This window comes from Onychomys torridus, chromosome 17 (assembly GCF_903995425.1).
Source record: "Onychomys torridus chromosome 17, mOncTor1.1, whole genome shotgun sequence".
Lineage (NCBI taxonomy): Eukaryota > Metazoa > Chordata > Mammalia > Rodentia > Cricetidae > Onychomys > Onychomys torridus.
Window position 1 is genome coordinate 15,486,142 of NC_050459.1, and position 19,108 is coordinate 15,505,249.

General features: G+C 45.7%; 1 protein-coding gene across 2 annotated transcripts in view; it reads left to right on the plus strand.

Moving 5' to 3' along the window:
* The first annotated feature begins 3,003 nt into the window (after positions 1-3,003).
* Positions 3,004-19,108, plus strand: part of Mcph1 (microcephalin 1) — a 213,694-nt gene continuing 197,589 nt past the window's right edge. The window contains exons 1-3 of one of the 2 annotated variants that reach the window (XM_036166490.1): positions 3,004-3,534; positions 5,039-5,130; positions 10,906-11,024. In XM_036166490.1, the coding sequence (XP_036022383.1) occupies positions 3,495-3,534; positions 5,039-5,130; positions 10,906-11,024 (251 nt within the window). In that variant the 5' untranslated portion in view covers positions 3,004-3,494. The remainder of the gene's footprint in view (positions 3,535-5,038; positions 5,131-10,905; positions 11,025-19,108) is intronic. The other variant, XM_036166491.1, reaches the window with a different exon arrangement.

Below are 19,108 nucleotides of genomic sequence, written 5' to 3' on the forward strand. Positions count from 1 at the left end.
CATGGGTCTCCTGGAGCTCGCGGTACAGGCAGTTGTGAGCTGTCCAACTCGTGCTAGGAACTGGATTCTCTCAGAGCTCTGCACACACTGAGCCAGTTTTCCAGGCCCCAGTTCCTGCTTCTGTATACTGTCTGTGGAAATGAAATACAAAGAAAAAGTGTCATCTGGGAAGCACAGACCTGGCTGGGTAGGCATCTGCCCTTGGACTTCCAACCTGCAGAACCTGAGGGAGAAATTTGTACTGTTTATAAGCCACACAGTTGCGGTCCTTTGTTACAGCAGCCTTGGGCACACTAAGACACTAAAGGAATACATTCACTGATCTTGCTTGACTAGCCTTGAACCCTATGCTGGTTAATCTTATCGACTTGCTAAGGGTTGGAGCCACCGTAGAGGCAAATCTGTGGCTGTTTCTGTGTAGGATTATCTATATTATATAAACTGAGGTGGCAAGATCCACCCTAAATGTGGGCAGCACCAGTCCATGTGTCAGGACGGCAGACAGGACGAAGGAGAAAGGGAGCTGAGGAGCAGCGCTCATCTCTCTCCTTCCTGCCCAGATGCAATCTGAGCAGCTCCCTCCCGGTCCTGCCGCCATGGCTTCCGTGCCCAGACGGACTGTGCCCTTCAACTGAGAGCCAAAATAAACTCTTGCCTCCTGCAGCTGCTTTGGTCACAGCATCAAGACAGCCACTGCTGCAGCTCTCTTTATCGGCTACCAATGTGTACATAAATATGCAAGAATACCCAACTGGTTTCAGCCTCTGTGAGGGAGATTAGGGTCATACTGGCCAAAAATTATTTAGCCCACTACTTATAGTGCTGCTAGATGTTTCTTAACCTTTCCTTTTTCAAAGAATTTCAGGCTTATACAAAACCACATAAATAGAAAAGGAAATTCCCATACTCCATTATGCACGGAGAGTCACAATGTCAGCCACACTTCCTCTGTGCTCTCTAACCTAGCCTATCTATGGCACAAATTCACCAAGGGTCATAGGGGATTTGAGATGGCAACCCTTAAAACGAGGCCGGGAGTGGGGCTGATGCCCTATGTGGGGAGAGTGTATGTCCCAACAGAGAAGCAATTAAAGACCCTGGGATGCCTGTGTTTTCCACTGAGCTTGAATACCAGGCCCAACGGAGCTGATCAAACCAAAGTGGAGTCAGTCATGCTAAGTGCCAGATAATGCAAGGGAAGAAGCTGAAAAGGTCCCAAAGGTAAAAGCAGATTCCAGCCCACCTAAGCGAGCCAAATAAGGGCATCCAAAAGCAAAGTGGAGCCATGGTTCTGCTTCTGTGTTCCCTTCTTAGGAAGCCAAGTCCTGCTCTTACTGCCTGTATAAAGTGAGGACATGACCACTCCAAGATGTGGTTGAGGGGAAGGATTTTATTGCAGATACAAGGGAGAGTATAGCCAGAGGCATCTGGAAGAGTCCAGAGCATGGGGAATTTATATTGAACACGGCCAGCAGAGTGGACCAGGCTATGAGAAGAGCAGGAAAAGAGGAGGCGGGGAAGATAAGAGAGGACCAAGAGAGAGAGGCAAGAGGACCAAGATAACTCATGGACAAAATGACAGGGTTGTCTAGAAATGAGAAGCTGGGGGAACGGAAGCCCATGAGCAGGAGAGGTTTGGGGGAGTGGGGGTGGGGTGAGAAGAGCTAAGAAAAGCCATGGGTACTGGGTGAGCCTGGAGGCAAGCAGCAGCAGACACTTGGCTATGTTAATAGGTACCAGCTAGCCCTTTGACTGAGTTTCTCTTGCACCTGACACTGCCTAGTCAAAGCTCCCATGCTGTATAGTGAAAGCTGCCTCAATTCATGAATTCCCCCAAATAGCTAATTACCTGTAATTTAAACTTTTTTTTTTTTTTTAAGAAAGGGTCCCTCTGTGTAGTCAAAAGTGACTTCCAATTCCCAGTCCTTGTCCCTCAGGTTTATACTAACACACTCAAAAATTTTATCTCTTGAGAGACACAGAAGAAGACAATGAAGACGTATTCCCATTGAAGCAATGGTTCTCAACCCCGTAGGTCATGATGCCTTTACCAGTCGAATGTCCCTTTCACAGGGGTCACCTAAAACCATCAGAGAACACGGATCTTTACATTGAAATTCATAACAGTAGCAAAATTACAGTTATGAAGTAGCAACGAAAACCATTTTATGGTTGGGGGTGACCACAACATGAGGAACTGTTGTAAAGGGTTGCAGCATTAGGAATATCGAGAACCTTGGGAAGGTAAATCGGGCAGAGAACATTACCATTTCCCAAACAGGAAAGGGACACAGCCTGGTAAGTCACCAGTGTCTCTCTGCCCGTAAGGGGTTAACAAAAACTTCCTAGTCCAACCTAATCTCAAAGCATATTCCTAAATTCTAAATTATGAGTCCCCCGAGTTTTTAGTGTGGCGTTTTTATCAAGCTTGTGAAGGGATTATGGACTTCATGATGGAACAAAGGGGGAACTTAACTACGAACAAAGGAATATTATGTACATTTGGCTCGTCTTTTAATAAATAAAGTGCAGGGCTGGGTGAGCTGGCCCGGGCAGTAATCCCAGCACTCGGGGAGGCTGAGGCAGGAGGACTGCTGAAAGTTGTGGACTAGAAAACAACCTCTCTCCAAAAAACAACAACAAAAAAACCAACCAGGGTCTATAGAGATGGCTAAGGACATCTGCTTTGGCCCCCGGCACCCCCAGGGTGGCTCATACCCACGTGTGCGGGGTATCTGCCGCCCTCCTCGGACTTGCACGGACACCAGGCACGCACGCACGTGGTGCAACCCACGTGCACGGAGGCAAAATACTGAAGACGTAGACCAGAAATAAATAAATATCAAAAGGAAAGCAAAGACAACGAAAACCCCGTCTAAGCGAACCAGGTGCTTCTAACGCCCTGGGCTGAGGGCGACTAAAGGACACCAACCGGGGACCGCGCCGGCCGGTGTCCTCCTCCTCCCGGTCCCCCCACCCCCACGGTGCCTACGGCCGCCTCCCCTTCCCGGCAGCCCTTGCGTAGGGGAGGCGGGCCCGAGCCCCGGCTCTCCCACGCTCAGCAGCTCATTGGCGGCAGGTTTGAAAACCCGGGCACAGGCGGAGGCTCCGGCAGCAGGCGGCCTCCCGCTCCACGCTGCGGGGTTCCCCCTACCGCGTCACCGGGCGCTACGTGGAGGAGGACGCGGGCCCAGCCCGGAGAAGCGACGCCGCGGCCCTGAAGCGGCAGTGCGGCGGCCCGACTCCAGCCAGGGCGGCTAGCTTCCGGGGGCCTCCTTGGCGCCGGGGGGGATCCAGGGCTCTGCTGCGGTGTGTCACGGAGCCTGCAGCACACGGAGAGCGAAGGGAGGACCCCGGAGGAGCGCCTTCTCCGTACACGCCGGGTCCCGACCCGCCGCCGAGCCCCCGGGGGCGCGGCCTGAGCACGCACGCACGCGCGCGCCTCTCCGCTCTCCTGCCCGCGCACGCTCGGTCCCGCCGCGCCCGGCCGGGTCATGGAGGCGTCCGGAGGCGTTGGGGGCGCTTTCCTGAAAGGTGAGGGGGACACGCCCCTATGTGGGGGGGAGGTCTGCGTGACGCGTGCCCTGAAGCCCTTCCTAGGCCACCGGGGTATCCTCACCGCTCACGGTTCCCTCACACCCCGGAGTCCCCTCACTCAGGGTTCCGGCGACCCGCGTGGACACCCACTTCTCCCCCGATTCACCATGTGGCCTTCACCTCCCTCCGTGTCCCTGACATGGCCCCTGTGTGTCCCCGCTGTGCGTCCTGAGCCCTGGGCAGCTGGCAGGAGGGACAAGAGGATCATCAGGTCCTGTGTTAGTTCTCCGAGAGCCTCACGCCTCTGGCGCCTGGGCATTGGGGGTGGGTGGGGATCCGGAAAGGTGATGATTTGGTAAATAATGGGAGTGGGTCGTCCTCAGAGCTGACACTTGTGGAACTCTTAATTATTTTTGTCATGCCAACACCCCCGTTCATTTTACTAGTAAGATCAAGGCTTGTCCCTCCTTGGCTTAGAAGGGCCCTCCCTCATGGTTGAGTCCCCCCAGGGTGTCTGTTCCCAGGCATGACTCCACAAACTGAGCACTGGGGTTTACTGATGCTTGTCGATGTGGGCTTTGAGGAAGGAGGGCTGTGTGGAGGGACACCGGCAGTTTGCACAATTCTGTAGCCAGGGGTGACTGTTTTTTAATATTACCACAGGTATTTTGTAACAGAACCAGGTCGTCTTTTTGCTTTGCTCACAGTTACTTAGCAGTGGGACTCCGGAGGGGCAGAGGATGTTTTTGGAGACAGTCTCTAACCCACGATAGCCCAGTACTACTCTTGTAGCTGAGGCTTAGCTTGAATCTCTGATGCTCCTCCTTAGAGCTGGGATCATAGATATGGGCCTCCATGCCTTGTTGACATTGTCATGGGCTTAAAACCCAGGACCTAGTGCATGGTAAATAAGCACTCTACCAACTGTGCTACATCTCCGGCCCTTCTTCAAATTTTAGATTTAGTGGGGAAAAAAAAAGAAGAAGAATGGCAAGTGAAAATTGTATGGAACTATTTTTTTTTCTCATATTTTTTTTTAAGACAAGGTCTCCTACAGCCCAAGCAGGCTTCCAACTTGCCATATAGCTGAGGCTGGCCTAGAATTCCCGATCCTCTTGCCTAATCCCTAAATGCTAAGATTACAGGCATGTGCTGATATGCCCAGCTCGATAAACAAAATTTTATTAGATAAAAGCTATATTTGGCTTGTTAACCCACTGTCTATGCTATGGCCATGAAATTGTGGTGTTGGGAGATAATCTGGACCAGAAAGCCTGTAATAACTACTGTTTCTTTGCAGAAAGCACAATCCAGGATAAGTAAGCCCAGATTAGGAAGATTTTAAGTACCACCTAAATAGCAGTGATAATTTTTTAATAGATTCCTAATAGAAATTTTCATTTATTTTCTAACATAAATAGAAGAAGAGAAAAACCTATTGAACAGGAGGGTATTGCAATTTCCAGTGTGTACCTCCTGGTAATGTCTTGCTTATTTTTAGATATTGTGGCCTATGTTGAAGTATGGTCTTCCAATGGGACAGAGAATTACTCAAAGACATTTACCAAACAACTTGAGGATATGGGGGCAAAGGTAAGAAATTAATATCAGAATGCTTGATAGCCCACTGGCATTTTCTTGTTAAGGGAGCTGTTCCTTAGAACATGACGGCTATGGTAGTGAGTTAAGTGGCGGGAGACAAAAGAACCCAAATAGGAGTTGGGCAGTAGTGCTTACAGAGCAGGTAGTCTTGGAGGCATTGTATGAGGAGGAATCTAAGAGGAAACATGAGTCCTTTAAGGATTGGTACTTGGAGTCAAAAGAATAAAGATACAGGAGGATGAGCAGCCTTCTAAGGGAAGGCTGTGACCTTAGGTGTATTGGAAACATCTCATAAGCATTTGACTATCCATATCTGGAGCTTGAGGCAGTCACAGCTCTAGATTGTGATATGGTGGTCAAGTTCTCTGGGGTCAGGAGAGAATATTAGCTTTACTCAGAATCCAGTTAGAGTCGTGCTGAAGGACGTGGCCTTTTGAATATGTAAGGACCAGTGATGACCTGATCACCCACCCAGGAACAGGAGAGAGCAAAGAATATATCAGGAGAATGTGGAAGCAAATATGGAAGAATTTAAAAGATGGGGATGCAGCCAGGCGGTGGTGATGCACTCCTTTAATCCCAGCATTTGGGAGGCAGAGGTAGGTAGATTTCTGGTTCAAGGTCAGCCTGGTCTACACAGTGAGTTCTAGAACAGTCAGAGCTACACAGAGAAACCCTGTTTCAAAAAAAAAAAAGATGGGATTTAGAACAACAGAGCCTTGAGGAAAGGTAAGATATACTCGAGGTTTGAAAACTGCAAGGCAATTAATTGTCTTAGTTCACATTCCCATCATAGAGGTAAAGGGGTCCAAGGTGAGTCTAAGAGTCCTGGCTTAGGAGGAAACAGAGACAGTGAACGTAGACTGCTCAGGTAGGGAGTTTTGCTTTGAACGAAGTGTGCTTACTTACTTATTGGTCTTCAGGAAACGCTCACTGACAGACTCGGTGAAGTGGGTGTCAGGCTAACTCAAGGCAGGGTAAGCACGGGTATTAGAGCAGTACCTGCCTTGCTTCGCCACCCTAGTCCATGTGAAGTAAGGTCAAAGGCTTAGAGTAGAGGAATCTGCACAGATGCGCTGCCACTTACAATGGAGTTCAAGCCCATTATACCAGTTATGAGAAAAGAAAATCCTGTGAATTGAAAATGTATTTAATACACAGTGTTACAGCTTAGCAACTCTGTGTGTGTGTGGAGCAGTGGCTCTTGGGCCTGGCTGAGAATTGCTGTTCTTTGCATCATGAGATGTGATGCCTCCCCTACACTTCATAGCCAGCTTAACAAAATACCGTTTCTACTGACAATAGATCACTCTTCTACCACCTCAAAGTAAAGCAATCCTCAGTAAAACTGTGATAAACCAGGGACTTTCTGTATGGAAGGTCAGCATATTGTTCCTTGAAGAGCACCGCAGGTTTTGTTACACTGGCGTGTGCGACACCAAGTGGAGTTCTGTTTTAGGAGGGTCAGTGTGTAAATTCTGGTTCATGCCTCTTTCTGGATGTACTCTGTGGCAGCCCAATCCAAGGCGTGGGATTTTCCCAGATCCTTCTCTATTCTAAGGCTTACAGGTGCTGCTTTTTGTCTGATAACTTGATGAAAGCCGTGGAGAGAGTGTCCCCAGGTGCTAGGCTGAGCTCCTGATTGCCTTGAGAATGGGTGTGCACAAAAGGAACACCTGTGCACTGTGTGAAACTACTACTACACAGGGCTGTGAAATTTGCAGTGAAACCCAAGAGAGGCCTGTTTTCCTTTGCTTTATACCTTTTAGTGCTAGGATAGAATTCTTGGCCTCACACATGCTAGTACAATATTGCTGAGCTAGGTCCCCAGTCTCTCTTCTATTTTGGAAAGGTAATCATTTTAAAAAGTTTTTAAACATGTGGGGGGGACAAGAGCACATGGCATATGTGTGATCAGAAGACAACTTGAGGCTGTCTCCTACCATGCAGGGCCTGTGGGACACATGTAGGTCACCAGGCTTGGTGGTGCAAGTGACTCCCTTTACCCACCCAGCCATGTCACCAGACCCCAGATGTTGTGTTTTTAATCTCTTCCTTTTTTTAATTTGCTTTCATATTTCCAGTGTACAGTACTTTCCAGGTAGGATAAAGCCCAAGATCCCCCAAGATGCCTGAATCTACAGATAGTACAAAACTCTATCTGGGCACACACACCCATGAGCCTGGCCCAATGGTGCAGGACAGTATCCCAGCTACTTGAGAGAATAAGGCAGATAACCAAGTTGAAGATACCTTATAGGGTCCTGTATCACAATTTAAAACAATAAAATAAGAAAGGATAGGGGGTCTAGGTATAAAATTTAGTAGTAGAATATCTGCCTAGCTTGCTTAAGAGCACAGGTTCAAGCCTCCCCAGTGCTGGGATTACAAGCATGTACCGCCATGTCCTTTTTACAGAGAGTCAGACTTGTAGTTGTTTTTTGTTTTGTTTTGTTTTTTATTCTTTTGGCACTTTTACTCTTTTGGGGAGCCTGCCATCTAGCTCCCAAATAAATACACACATGGAGGCTTATTATTACTAATGAATGTCCAGCCTTAGCTTGGCTTGTTTCTTGCCAGCTTTTTTTAACTTAAATTATCCCATCTATCTTTTGCCTCTGGGTTTTTATCTCTATTCTGTATACCTTTCTTTACTCTGAGGCTCACTGTGTAGCTGGCCCCTGATGTCCTCCTTTTCTTGCTCCTTCTCTTTTTCAGATTTATCTTCCCATTTATTCTTACTGCCTGCCAGCCCTGCCTAGCCTTTCTGTCTGCCCAGCTGTTGGCCATTTAACTCTTTATTTGTCTAGTCAGGTATTTTAGACAGGCAAAGTATTACAGCTTAACAGAGCTAAACAAATGTTCCACAGCATAAACAAATGTAACACATCTTAAAATAATATTCCACAACACAAACTGAGGACATTGGTGCTTGCAAAGCAGTCACGTCACTGACTAAGCCATCTCCCCAGTCCCAAAAAGCCTATTTTTGACATGGCTGTATGAATCTACTGGAATATTTTAGCTAATTGTAAAGTGTTAGCATGTGCTCTTTTTCCTTGAAGGAATGTCTTCATTACCTTTTGACACAAAGTCTCACTGTACCGCTGTCCTCAGTCTCATAGTGATGACCCTCCTACCTCAGTCTCTGAAGTACTAGGGTTACAGGCTTGTGCCACCATGTCCAGCTCCTAAAGTACTGTCTGACTTCAGATTGCTGTTGATAGGGTCTGAACTAGTTGTTATTTCTCATTGCTTTGTGGTGATATTTTATTTGTGCTTTAATAAAGCTTGCCAGGAGATCAGGGGAAAAGGCCAGCCATTTTAAGTAAACAAGAAGTCAGGCAGCACATGCCCTTAATCTGATCACTTATCAGGCAGGGTCTCTGTGTTCAAGGCCATACTAGGGAAAGCCAAGCGTGGTGACACAGGCCTTTAATCCCAGTACCAACCATAGAGACCTGGAGGTCTGTACAGATAGACAGTGACAAGGAAGCTGGGCTAAGATAGCCAATGAGAGGGCAGAACAGCAAGGCAATAAAGGCATGGGTAAGACAGGAAGTAGCTCGTATTTTGAAGCTTCACAGCTGGTGAAGTAAGGTTGGCTGGTGGCTTTCCCTATTTCCCTGATCTCTTTAAGGCTTTCCACCCCTATATTTGGCTCTGTTTTTTGTTTAAGAAGACCATTTAGAAATTCGACTACATTGCTTGAAGTTGGTCTTATCTCCATCTTCTCACCCATTTCCACCCTTTCAACATTTGTCTTTATTCCAGATAGTCTCTTAATTCCATGATGGCATGTATACTGGCTAGTTTTAGTCAGCTTGACTCAAGCTAAAGTTATCTGAGAGGACAGAACCTCAATTAGAAAATGCCTTCATAAGATCAGGCTGTAAGCAAGCTGGTAGAGTATTTTCTTAATTAGTGATTGATAGAGGAGGGCCCAGCCATTGTGGGAGGTACTGGGTTCTATAAGAAAGTCAGCTGAGCAAGCCAGTAAGCAGTACTCCTCCATGGCCTCTGCATCAACTCCTGCCTCCAGGTTCCTGCCCTGTTGGAGTTCCTGTCCTGACTTCCTTCAGTGATGGACAATGATGAAGCATAAGACAAACCGTCTGGGCAGTGGTGGTGCACACATTTAATCCCAGCACTCAAGAGGCAGAGGCAGGTACATCTCTGAGTTCAAGGCCAGCCTGGTCTACAGAGTGAGTTCCAGGACAGCCAGGACTATACAGAGAAACCCTGTCTCTGGTGTGAGGGAGGGGAGACAAACCCTTTCCTCCCCAAGTTGCTTTGGTCATGATGTTTTGTTTCATGACAGCAATAGTTAGTAACCTTAACTAGGATATGTGATTGGTGTGGCCCTTTGTTCATACTTGTACTATGACTTTGATGGGTTCTTTTGAAACAATGCATGTCCCTGAATTTGAGAATGTTTTCCTTAATCATTTCTTTAATAATTTCTGCTTCATCTCCCCAATTTGTTTATGTTTTAACTCCATAACTTGGCTGCAGGATCATGATCTGTGCTTTTTATGGTCCATCTTACCCTGTTACCTATTTTCTGTGTGCTCTGTTGTTGGGGAGATTTTCTTTACTTGGCTGTATACTATTTCTATATTTTTTTTTCCATTCTTAAATTTGTAGTAACTCTAGGTCTTGACCCCCCTTTGAAATATCTGATCATATCACATAAATATTGCATTGTCTCAGAATTCTGATTTTAATTTTAATTAGATATGTATTCTCCTTGCTGTTGGTTTCCTCCACATCACATTTTTTCTTTTTCATGTAGAGGAATTTTCATTTATTTATTGCTTAATTTCCTTACTTATCGAGACAGGGTCTCATGTACTCAGGCTAGAACTGGTTGTGTAGCAGAAGATGGCCTTGACTGTATGGTTCTCCTGCCTCGACCAAAGCACTAGGATTATAGGTATTTACCGCCATACCTGGTTTTTGAAAATGATGGGAGGATAGAACTCAATTCTTGGTGTGTGCTAGGCAAGCACGCTACCAACTGCACTATACCCTCAGTCTAATATGGCAAGTTTTAAAAAAGAGATTAAGGTGCGTGTGCCTATGTGTGTGCATGCATGCCACAACTCCTGTGGAGGTTCAAGGATGAAGAGGGATTGAATCCTTGTGTCTGCCAGTCTTCCCAGCTGATTTACAGGTGGTGCCTCCTCCTGTCCATTTTTCTTTGCCTGCCCCTTTATCCTCGGGGACTCCCCCTGGTTTGTTCTCTCCTGTTCTCTTTATCTTGAAGGTTACTCTGTTCTGTGCTTGGAAGCTTTACTGTGGGAGTCAGGGTGACAGGAGCCGAAGCTTTATTGGGGTAGGGGTGATGAGCTGAAGCTTTCTGTGGGGGGGTGGGGGGTAAGGGTGACATGAATACTAATCCTCATTCTGACTGAAGCAGATGTATTTTGGTGGGGACAGGTTGAGACAAGGTCTCACTATGTAGCTCTGGCTGTCCTAGAACTCTCTATGTGAATCAGGCAGACCTTAAACTCAGAGATCCTCCTGCTTCTGCCTCCTAAGTGTTGGGTGCTGGGATTAAAGTTGCATACCACCATGCCATGCAAAAGCATCATTCCACAGTCGTCATAATGTTGTTTCCTAGAGCATTCTGAGAAGTGAAATTCTGGGGTAAGGGTTTTGATCATTGCATTTTGACAATTTTTGAGCAGTGTTCTTTTTAATTATTTTAAGAAATTGTGAATAGGTAGCAGTGAGCATTTGTTTTATGGATTTTGTCTACAGGTTTCAAAAACTTTCAACAAGCAAGTGACCCATGTGATCTTCAAAGATGGATATCAGAGCACCTGGGACAAAGCCCAGAAGACAGGGGCAAAGCTGGTTTCCGTTCTCTGGGTTGAAAAGTAAGTAGTTGCCCTCTATTTTTTTCCTGCAGTTTTCTAAGAATGGCAAAAATCTAGTTTTAATGCTTTGCTTGGTGATAGAATTGATAATATTTGCTTTTTATCTTTTCTCAGCCTTCTATGGAGACAAGTACGTTAATATCTTTAAGCCTCACCTTCTGCAGCTGAAAAATAGCTGAAATGTTGATTCTGTGTAGAGGAAGGTGTATGTGAAGGCCTAAGGCAGCGGTGTGCCTTGGATGTGCAGGAGATGTGGAGAGTGTGACCGAGCACTGTGTATTGTGAGCTAATGTTGCTGTTAACATAGACCTGCATTGCAGGAGCTTATTTTCTCACAGTTCCGGAAGCTGTATACCTCAGGTGTCTGCGGCTTGTTTCTTCTGAGACATCCTTGGCCTCTATGTGGCCATTTTCTTCCTATGCTCTCATGGCATCCCCTCTGTTGATGTTTTCTGTCCTCATTTTCTCTTAGAAGCTTATGAGTCATGTTGAGTTAAGCCTTCAGCAATGACTTTCCTTACCTCAGTTACTCCTTTAAATATCCTGTCTCCAGGTTTTGTTAGTTAGGAATACAATTTGGTGGGGTTTAATGACAATCCAGCCACAAAGGGAAGTTTAGGTGGAGTTGAGGTCAGTAGGTCAGGGTGCACAGTGGGAGTGACATGGAATTGTGCTCGGACACTGAGGTTAGTGCGGAAGCTGACAGTGTTGGGGAGCTGTTGGATGTTCAGATCAGACTAGGATGGTGGCCATGTGGTAGTGCGGACTGACCAGTTCAAGATGTAAAAAATTACTTGTGTGTTTGTGTGTGTATAGCTTTCTGTGTACATGTAAGGGGTTGCTGAGGATGGCTGTTCATTGCTTGATGTAGGCTGGGAACTGAACCCTGACTCTGTGGATACAGGAAGATGGCATTGGCTGAGATTGGCAAGGCTTTAGAGGATTGGAGGGGGTAGCTGGAACGATACAGAACAGAGTCAGGACTTTCTATTGAGATGTGTGGAATCAAATTTCAGATACTTACCAGACTTGCTGTAGAGGTGACAGGTGAGTGAGTAAGCAAGTTCAGGGAGAGAATGGCTACTAGAATAGGGGGTTGTCTGTACTGGGCTGTGAATTAAAAGCTCTATGCTGAAAATGAGCCTAGGTAAGCAGATGGAGGGGGAAGAAGGATGAGTGTGTCTGGGTCTGGAAGTCAGGCCGAGAGGAAATAGGGGAGGACACTGGGAGTGGAGTGTGGAATGGCCATGCTGATTGGTTTTCAGAAATGACCGGATAGACCGTCTGTTTGGGAAAACAGGTTGAACCGTCTGTACTCACAGACTTGTGATCTAAGATGTGTGGGGTCTTCTTACCAGGAAAATCTCCAGTTCACTCAGCACCAGCTGAATGTCCATCAGCTCAGTTACGACACCCCACCTGGACTTGTGTCGGATCCCACAAGGGAGGGGCTCGGTCCTTCAGATCTATATTGACTTGAGATGGCAGTCATAGGTCCAGGCCTACCACTTCTGTCCCACCAGCTAGGAAGAGGGCTTCCATTATTCCCTCTTGAGTTGATGGTTGTTTGAATAACTCACATTATTCCAGCAAGAACTCTCCTCACTCGCCCGTCTGTCAGGACTCCCCTCACTCCCGTCTGTCTGTCTGTCAGGACTCCCCTCACTCCCATCTGTCTGTCTGTCAGGACTCCCCTCACTCCCATCTGTCTGTCAGGACTCCCTTCACTCCTGTCTGTCTGTCTGTCAGGACTCCCCTCACTCCCGTCTGTCTGTCTGTCAGGACTCCCCTCACTCCCATCTGTCTGTCAGGACTCCCTTCACTCCTGTCTGTCTGTCTGTCAGGACTCCCCTCACTCCCCCGTCTGTCTGTCAGGACTCCCCTCACTCCCCCGTCTGTCTGTCAGGACTCCCCTCACTCCCCCGTCTGTCTGTCAGGACTCCCCTCTCTCTTGTCTGTTACAAAGGTGCTTCTCAGGAACAACCAAGTAGAAATGCACATGGGGTGCTTGAGCCTGAAGCCCTCTTCCCCTCTGAAGGGCACGACCTTCTCTGTCTATTACACCACCTGAAGGATCATCCAATGCCCTTGTTGGGTTGTATAGGGCTGAATCTTCACTGCTCCTGTTTTTGGAGGTGTGTGAGTAGGGTGGAAGTTTTAGCCTCAAATTCTCAATTGATCCTTCTGTGCTAGCCAGGTTCCTACCATAAAGACAGTCACTAGTAGAAACTTAATCAGAACAGATCATATAAACAATAAAAGATTAATCTTCAGGAATGTTAGGGGGTAGAAGCTGTGAGACAGGACCTGGGACAATGATCACATAGATTTCAAATTATAACACCCACGTATGTTCTAGGCCAGTTGTGGGTTTATAGCAAAATAGATCAGAAAAGGGGTTGGGGATTTAGCTCAGTGGTAGAGCTCTTGATTAGCAAGTACAAGGCCCTAGGTTCGATCCTCCGCTCTGAAAAAAAAAGATCAGAAAGTATAATGTTGATATTCCTGCCTCTACCCAGCCTCCCTCACGGTCAGCTTCCTTCTCAGGACTGGTGCATTCCTGGAAGTTGTCCAGGAACCAGCATTCATATGCCTTCGTCATTCTGAACTCAGCTTTTCTGTTTTCTTTTCTTTTCTATTCTTTTTTTTTTTTTTGGGGGGGGGGGGGTTTTTTGGTTTTTTGAGACAGGGTTTCTCTGTGTAGCTTTGCGCCTTTCCTGGAACTCACTTGGTAGCCCAGGCTGGCCTCAAACTCACAGAGATCCGCCTGCCTCTGCCTCCCGAGTGCTGGGATTAAAGGCGTGCACCACCACCGCCTGGCTAGATTTCTTTTAGTGCTCTAAATCGAAAGCTGACTCCTTTATGATGTAGGATTTAAGAAATGTTCTATTTCAGAGACCTTTTTCAGACTATCACCAAAGACAGAAATTTCCTATTGAAGTGTCTGGTACCTCAGGTAATTAGATAAGGAGATGGGATAGGGAGAACAGATGGGTTCCATTTGTTAGATAAGTGAAGGAGTAGCTCGTTGTCCCTGCGCTTGGGAGGCTGAGACAGAGTCATTGGACTTCTAGGCTATCATAGGCCTCATAGGAAGACCTTGTCTAAAATCCAACAACAAAATAAGATCGTTAAAAAGAGGTTATAAAAAGAGGCTCCCTGGGACAGTACTGGGTGTCTGTGGAAGTGGAAGCTTTAGTGCTGTGAACTTCACATGCAAGTGGTTGTCCTATACTCAAATGTTCGAGGCAAGAAATGTTTTCAGATTTGGGGATATTTGCATCGACTTTCTGGATGAGCATCTCAAATAGGAAAATCCTGAAATCTGAGAGGCTCAAAAGTCCAGTTTTAGGGACTGGGGGTGTAGCTTAGTTGATGGAGTTTTTGCCTAATATTCATGAAACCCTAAGCAGATTACCACATAAACCAAGTGTGTGTACACCTTTAATCCTGCACTGGGGAGGTAGAGGCAGGAGGATCAGCTCAAGTTCATCCTTGGTTGCAGAGGGTGTACAAAGTTAGCCCAGACTACGTGAGGCCCTGTGTATTACTTGATTTTCTTGTTAACCCCCCTCTCTCTTTTAATTTTGAGGTGGGGGAGGAAAGGAAAGGAATTTCAGGCTTCAGATTTTCAAAATAAGGCTGTTTTACCTTAAAATACTAAAGTCTGACCATTTCAGACTAATGATTCTGCCCAACTTTATGTTAAAATACATGTAGACCTTTAGTTGACTATATACTGGAGCAATCTTAACATTTGTCCCACTTGTTTAAAATAACTTTTTGAAATTTTATTTTTAATACATGTATTTATTTATGTATATGAGTATTTAGGTTCAACGTGTGTGTACAGTGCCCACAAAGGTCAAAAGAGGCCATTGGACCGCCTGAAACTGGAGCTATGGATTGTTGTGAGTTACCATGTGGATGCTGGAAAGAACATGTGTCCTTACCACTGAGCCATGACTCTGGACCTTGTCCCTTTGTTCTTAACAAATATAAGATAATACTTTATATGACAGGGGTTGTCTCTCAGTTGGTGGAATATTTGCCTCGCATGCACAGAACCCTAGATTGACCCCCAGTGCAGTAAAAAGTGGGGCCATGGTGCATCTCTTTAATACTGTTATTTAACTTGGGAGTCATACCTGTGCCCCAAGTCAAGCCTGGCCATGTGAACTCAATAAGCCAATTAAAAGCTAGATAAATAGTGGGAAGCAGAAAAATGGGGTCATGAAGGGATTAGGACACACTTTGGGGTGGCTGCCCCTCAGAATGAGCTGACTGCAGTGGAAGGTGAAATGGACACTCCCCACAGCTGCTGGGCTCATTTCCTCTGACCCCTTTAGCCTTCTGGCACCAGCTGATTTCCACCTCTACTTGGTGAAGCAGAGAAAAATGTTTGGACAGTGGATAAATTTTGTGTTCTGCTGTTAAGTCATCTCTTTTAATTGGCTTATTGAGTTTGGGTAGCCAGACCTGATTTGGGGCACAGGTTGTAACCCCCAAGTTTGATACCACTCCCAGCTGGGGATATGAGTTAGGGAGTAGTGGATAGAGGCAGGAGGAGGATCAGAGTTCAAGGTAATCCTCTGCTACATAGGAAGAGTTGTTTGAGGAAGTGTGGGCTATGTAAGACCCAGTCTCCAAAAAAAAATGCCCTTTGTAATAGAGATGCAGGAAATAGCATAGCTGGTCTGATAAGACATTTTTATTCCCTTTTCAATTCAGAATCATTGTGACATTGAGCCTAGGTATACAATACTGTTCTGTAGATACAAGTCTTTCCTCAGGTTTAAATGCCAGAAATGGCTTTTTTGTTTTTTTGGTTTTTTGGTTTTTCGAGACAGGGTTTCTCTGTGTAGCTTTGCGCCTTTCCTGGAACTAAGCTCAAAGGGGCGTGCACATTGTAATTTGTGGTAGATGCTGCCAAATTTTCCTGGAAAGAGTGCCTTAATTTCTATCTTTTCAAGTAATATAAAAAGATGTCTTAATTTATAAGTAAAAAGTATTGTTTTTATTCTAATTTTTCCTCATTTTAAGTGAGCCTGAGATGGCCTCTGTTAATCACTGGTCTGGCTTCTCTCAACTGCCCAGGGTCACTGATGGGTTTTTCATTGGCTATGGTCATGTGTGTGTGGATTCTAGGGTCACTAACTTCCCATTGTGTGCCGTCTGTTGGGCACCAGGTTTCAGACTATAACAGTCTCTGGTCAAAAGGACCTTTCTTTTGGACAAGAGAAAATTTTTATTCCAGGAAGCAAAAGATGAAGACAGAATAATTAGAGATCGACCTGGCTCTCATCTCCTGGGTCTTTGGGAGAACGTTGATCCTAAGTTAAAATTTTAAAACAACCGCTAACACACGCAGAAAATTGAAATGCATCCATTAGTTGTTGTCAGCCTATCCAAGGAAGGTCTAAGACTGCTGTGGGTCCAGGACCGAGGCCTGTGGAAGAGTAACTCTCAGGGGTTAGTGTGGCTGGGAAGTGCATGATGGTGCAAGGTGGGGAGAACATGAGAAACCTGCAGTGGCCACTTTGCAAAGCCGTGCATGACAGAAGTGACCAGCAGGTACGCTGCTGCAGAATCATTGTCTGGCTGCCCTTGGCAGAGTCTCAGCATGCACCTAGCATATGCATCCTCTTAGAGGTGGGGTGGTCTAGAGGTGGTATTAGGCTAACAGAAGGTAAGGCAGCTGTAGATGTAACCATCTTGTTAAATAAGAAACACAGAACAATTGCAGAGTTAAAAACCACGAGGTCAGAGCAAGAGCGGAAAACCTTACCCTTCACTGCTTCTGCTGTCCTTCCTCTCCGCAAGAGACCTACTTTTGTGTGTCCTGTCTTTTTTATAGACTTTCTGTTCTGCTTTCTCATTGGTTGTAAACCCAGCCACATGACCTCCTCGTCACTGCCTGTCTGTACAGACCTCCAGGTCTTCTGTGGTTGGTATTGAGATTAAAGGTGTGTGTCTGCCATGCTGGCTGTGACCTTGAACACACAGAGATCTACCTAGCTCTGCCTCCCAAGTGCTGGGATTAAAGGCATGCACCACCACAGCCCAGCTTCTGCTCTGGCTTGCTCTCACCCCAAGGCAACTTTATTAACATACAAATAAAATCACATTTCAATACAAATAAAATATCACTATAGACAGCCATTCGGCTTCTAGTGTGACATGAGGAAAGATGGGCCTGGCAAGCTTCAGGTGACTTAGCGGACACTGTAGTATTTCCACAAATGCCCTTTCTTTGCACAATTACATAATTACATTTCCTTTTTTAGCACCCAGTTCAGTTACAGTCTCCTCCAACAAGATTCTAAGATCATTATCCCATGTCCTGCAGCGATTCAGGTCTGGACCCAGCCAGCCTGGGGAAAGATGGAGACGGGTGTGCAGCCGCTCTGCTTTGTTCTGACCCTCACTGGATACAGCCTGGTGTTCAGTACTCAGAACTCAGGTCCCAGTGAGATATGCTGTGTTCTCTCTGACCCCTCAAACACTCTTCCCTGTGTTCTTCCCTGCCTCCTGGGGGATACAATGTGTTAGGACTGTGTGCTAGCCAAGTGATTTTCAGATATGTCCAGTACTCAAGCGAGATGTCTGTGTTAGAAAATAGTACACTGCTGCTTAGGTGGACTCACTGACTGCTTTAGGGAGTAAAGGGTGACAGTTTGGAGGAGGTGAAGGAGCAGCAGGGCTGGCCCGGGTGAGGGAGTGGCAATTACAGGTATCTCCTGAAGGGAAGCTTTCCTAGTGGGATAGAAGCAGATGTGCTCTCCCTGGGCTCTGAAGTGGCTACAGCTGGTGTTGTCAGGACTGCATTGAAACACTTCTCTCCTTGGCCACTAGATGGAGTGCTAATGGTACCATTTTGCACTTCTAAGGAACACTGTAAGTCTAATAGGAAATGTTTTCTGTTCGTCATATTAATGAGGTGTCCGATAAATGTGAAGCTTTTTGTTATCAGTGGAGTTTGGTTTTATTTTCCCAGTGGAGTTTGGTTTTATTATTTTTAATTACATGTCTGTGTGGGTATGTCTATGTGAGTTACCCAGGGAGGCCAGAGGCATCAGATCTCTTTGGAGTTACAGCTGGTTGTAGCTTGCCTGACATGTGCTTTGGGAATCGAACTCCAGTCCGCTGGAAAAACATTACATGCCCTTAACTACTGATTCATCTTGCTAGAACTTGTTTTTGTGTAGCATGAATCTTCAAAGGTCTTATTAATAAAAACAAACCTGGAGCCAGGTATTGGGGTGAATGCTAAATGATCAGAGAAGCATAACAAGCCACAGCTACCTCACCTCACTAATTCTTCAGCTGATCTTGTTTCCTCAGACTGGAAGCCTCTGAGTCCTCATCCAGAATGAATCTCAGCTGAACTAATACTCAAAGCCTAAAAGCTTAACCAGGCTCTAGTTCCTGGTTTTCACACCTTTTATACCTTTCTGCTTCCTGCCATCACTTCCTGGGATTAAAGGCATGTGTCACCATGCCTAGCTATTTCCAGTGTGACATTGAACTCACAGAGATCCAGAGGGATCTCTGCCTCCATAAGCTAGGATTAAAGGTGTGTGTGCCACCATTTTCTGGCCTCTATGTCTATCTAGTGGCTGTTCTATTCTCTGACCCCAGATAAGTTTATTAGGGTTCACAATATATTGGGGAACACAATATCACCACATTTCCCCTTTTTTGTCTACAATTTTAAAAAGCTTATAACTAATACAAGGAAAACTATATCCAATAAGTATACACAATATATAGTTAAGAATTACATTAACAATGTCTAGTCCATTAACATTTGACAGATTCAGACAAAAAACATCATTATATATATTAACAGTGTTCAGTCCATTAACATTTGACAAACTCAGATAAAAAATTTCATTACTTACCCTATTTTTTTAAAGTAGAGTCAATAATTGACCTTTTTATCTTATCACATCTATATTCTCTTTTTTCTTTTTATAGTAGATTCAACTACAAAATCTACCTTTTGTCCTTTTTATATCTTCCCCTTTTGCTTTTTAGAGTCAATCCAATGATCTACCCATTTATCATATTGTTTATTTATC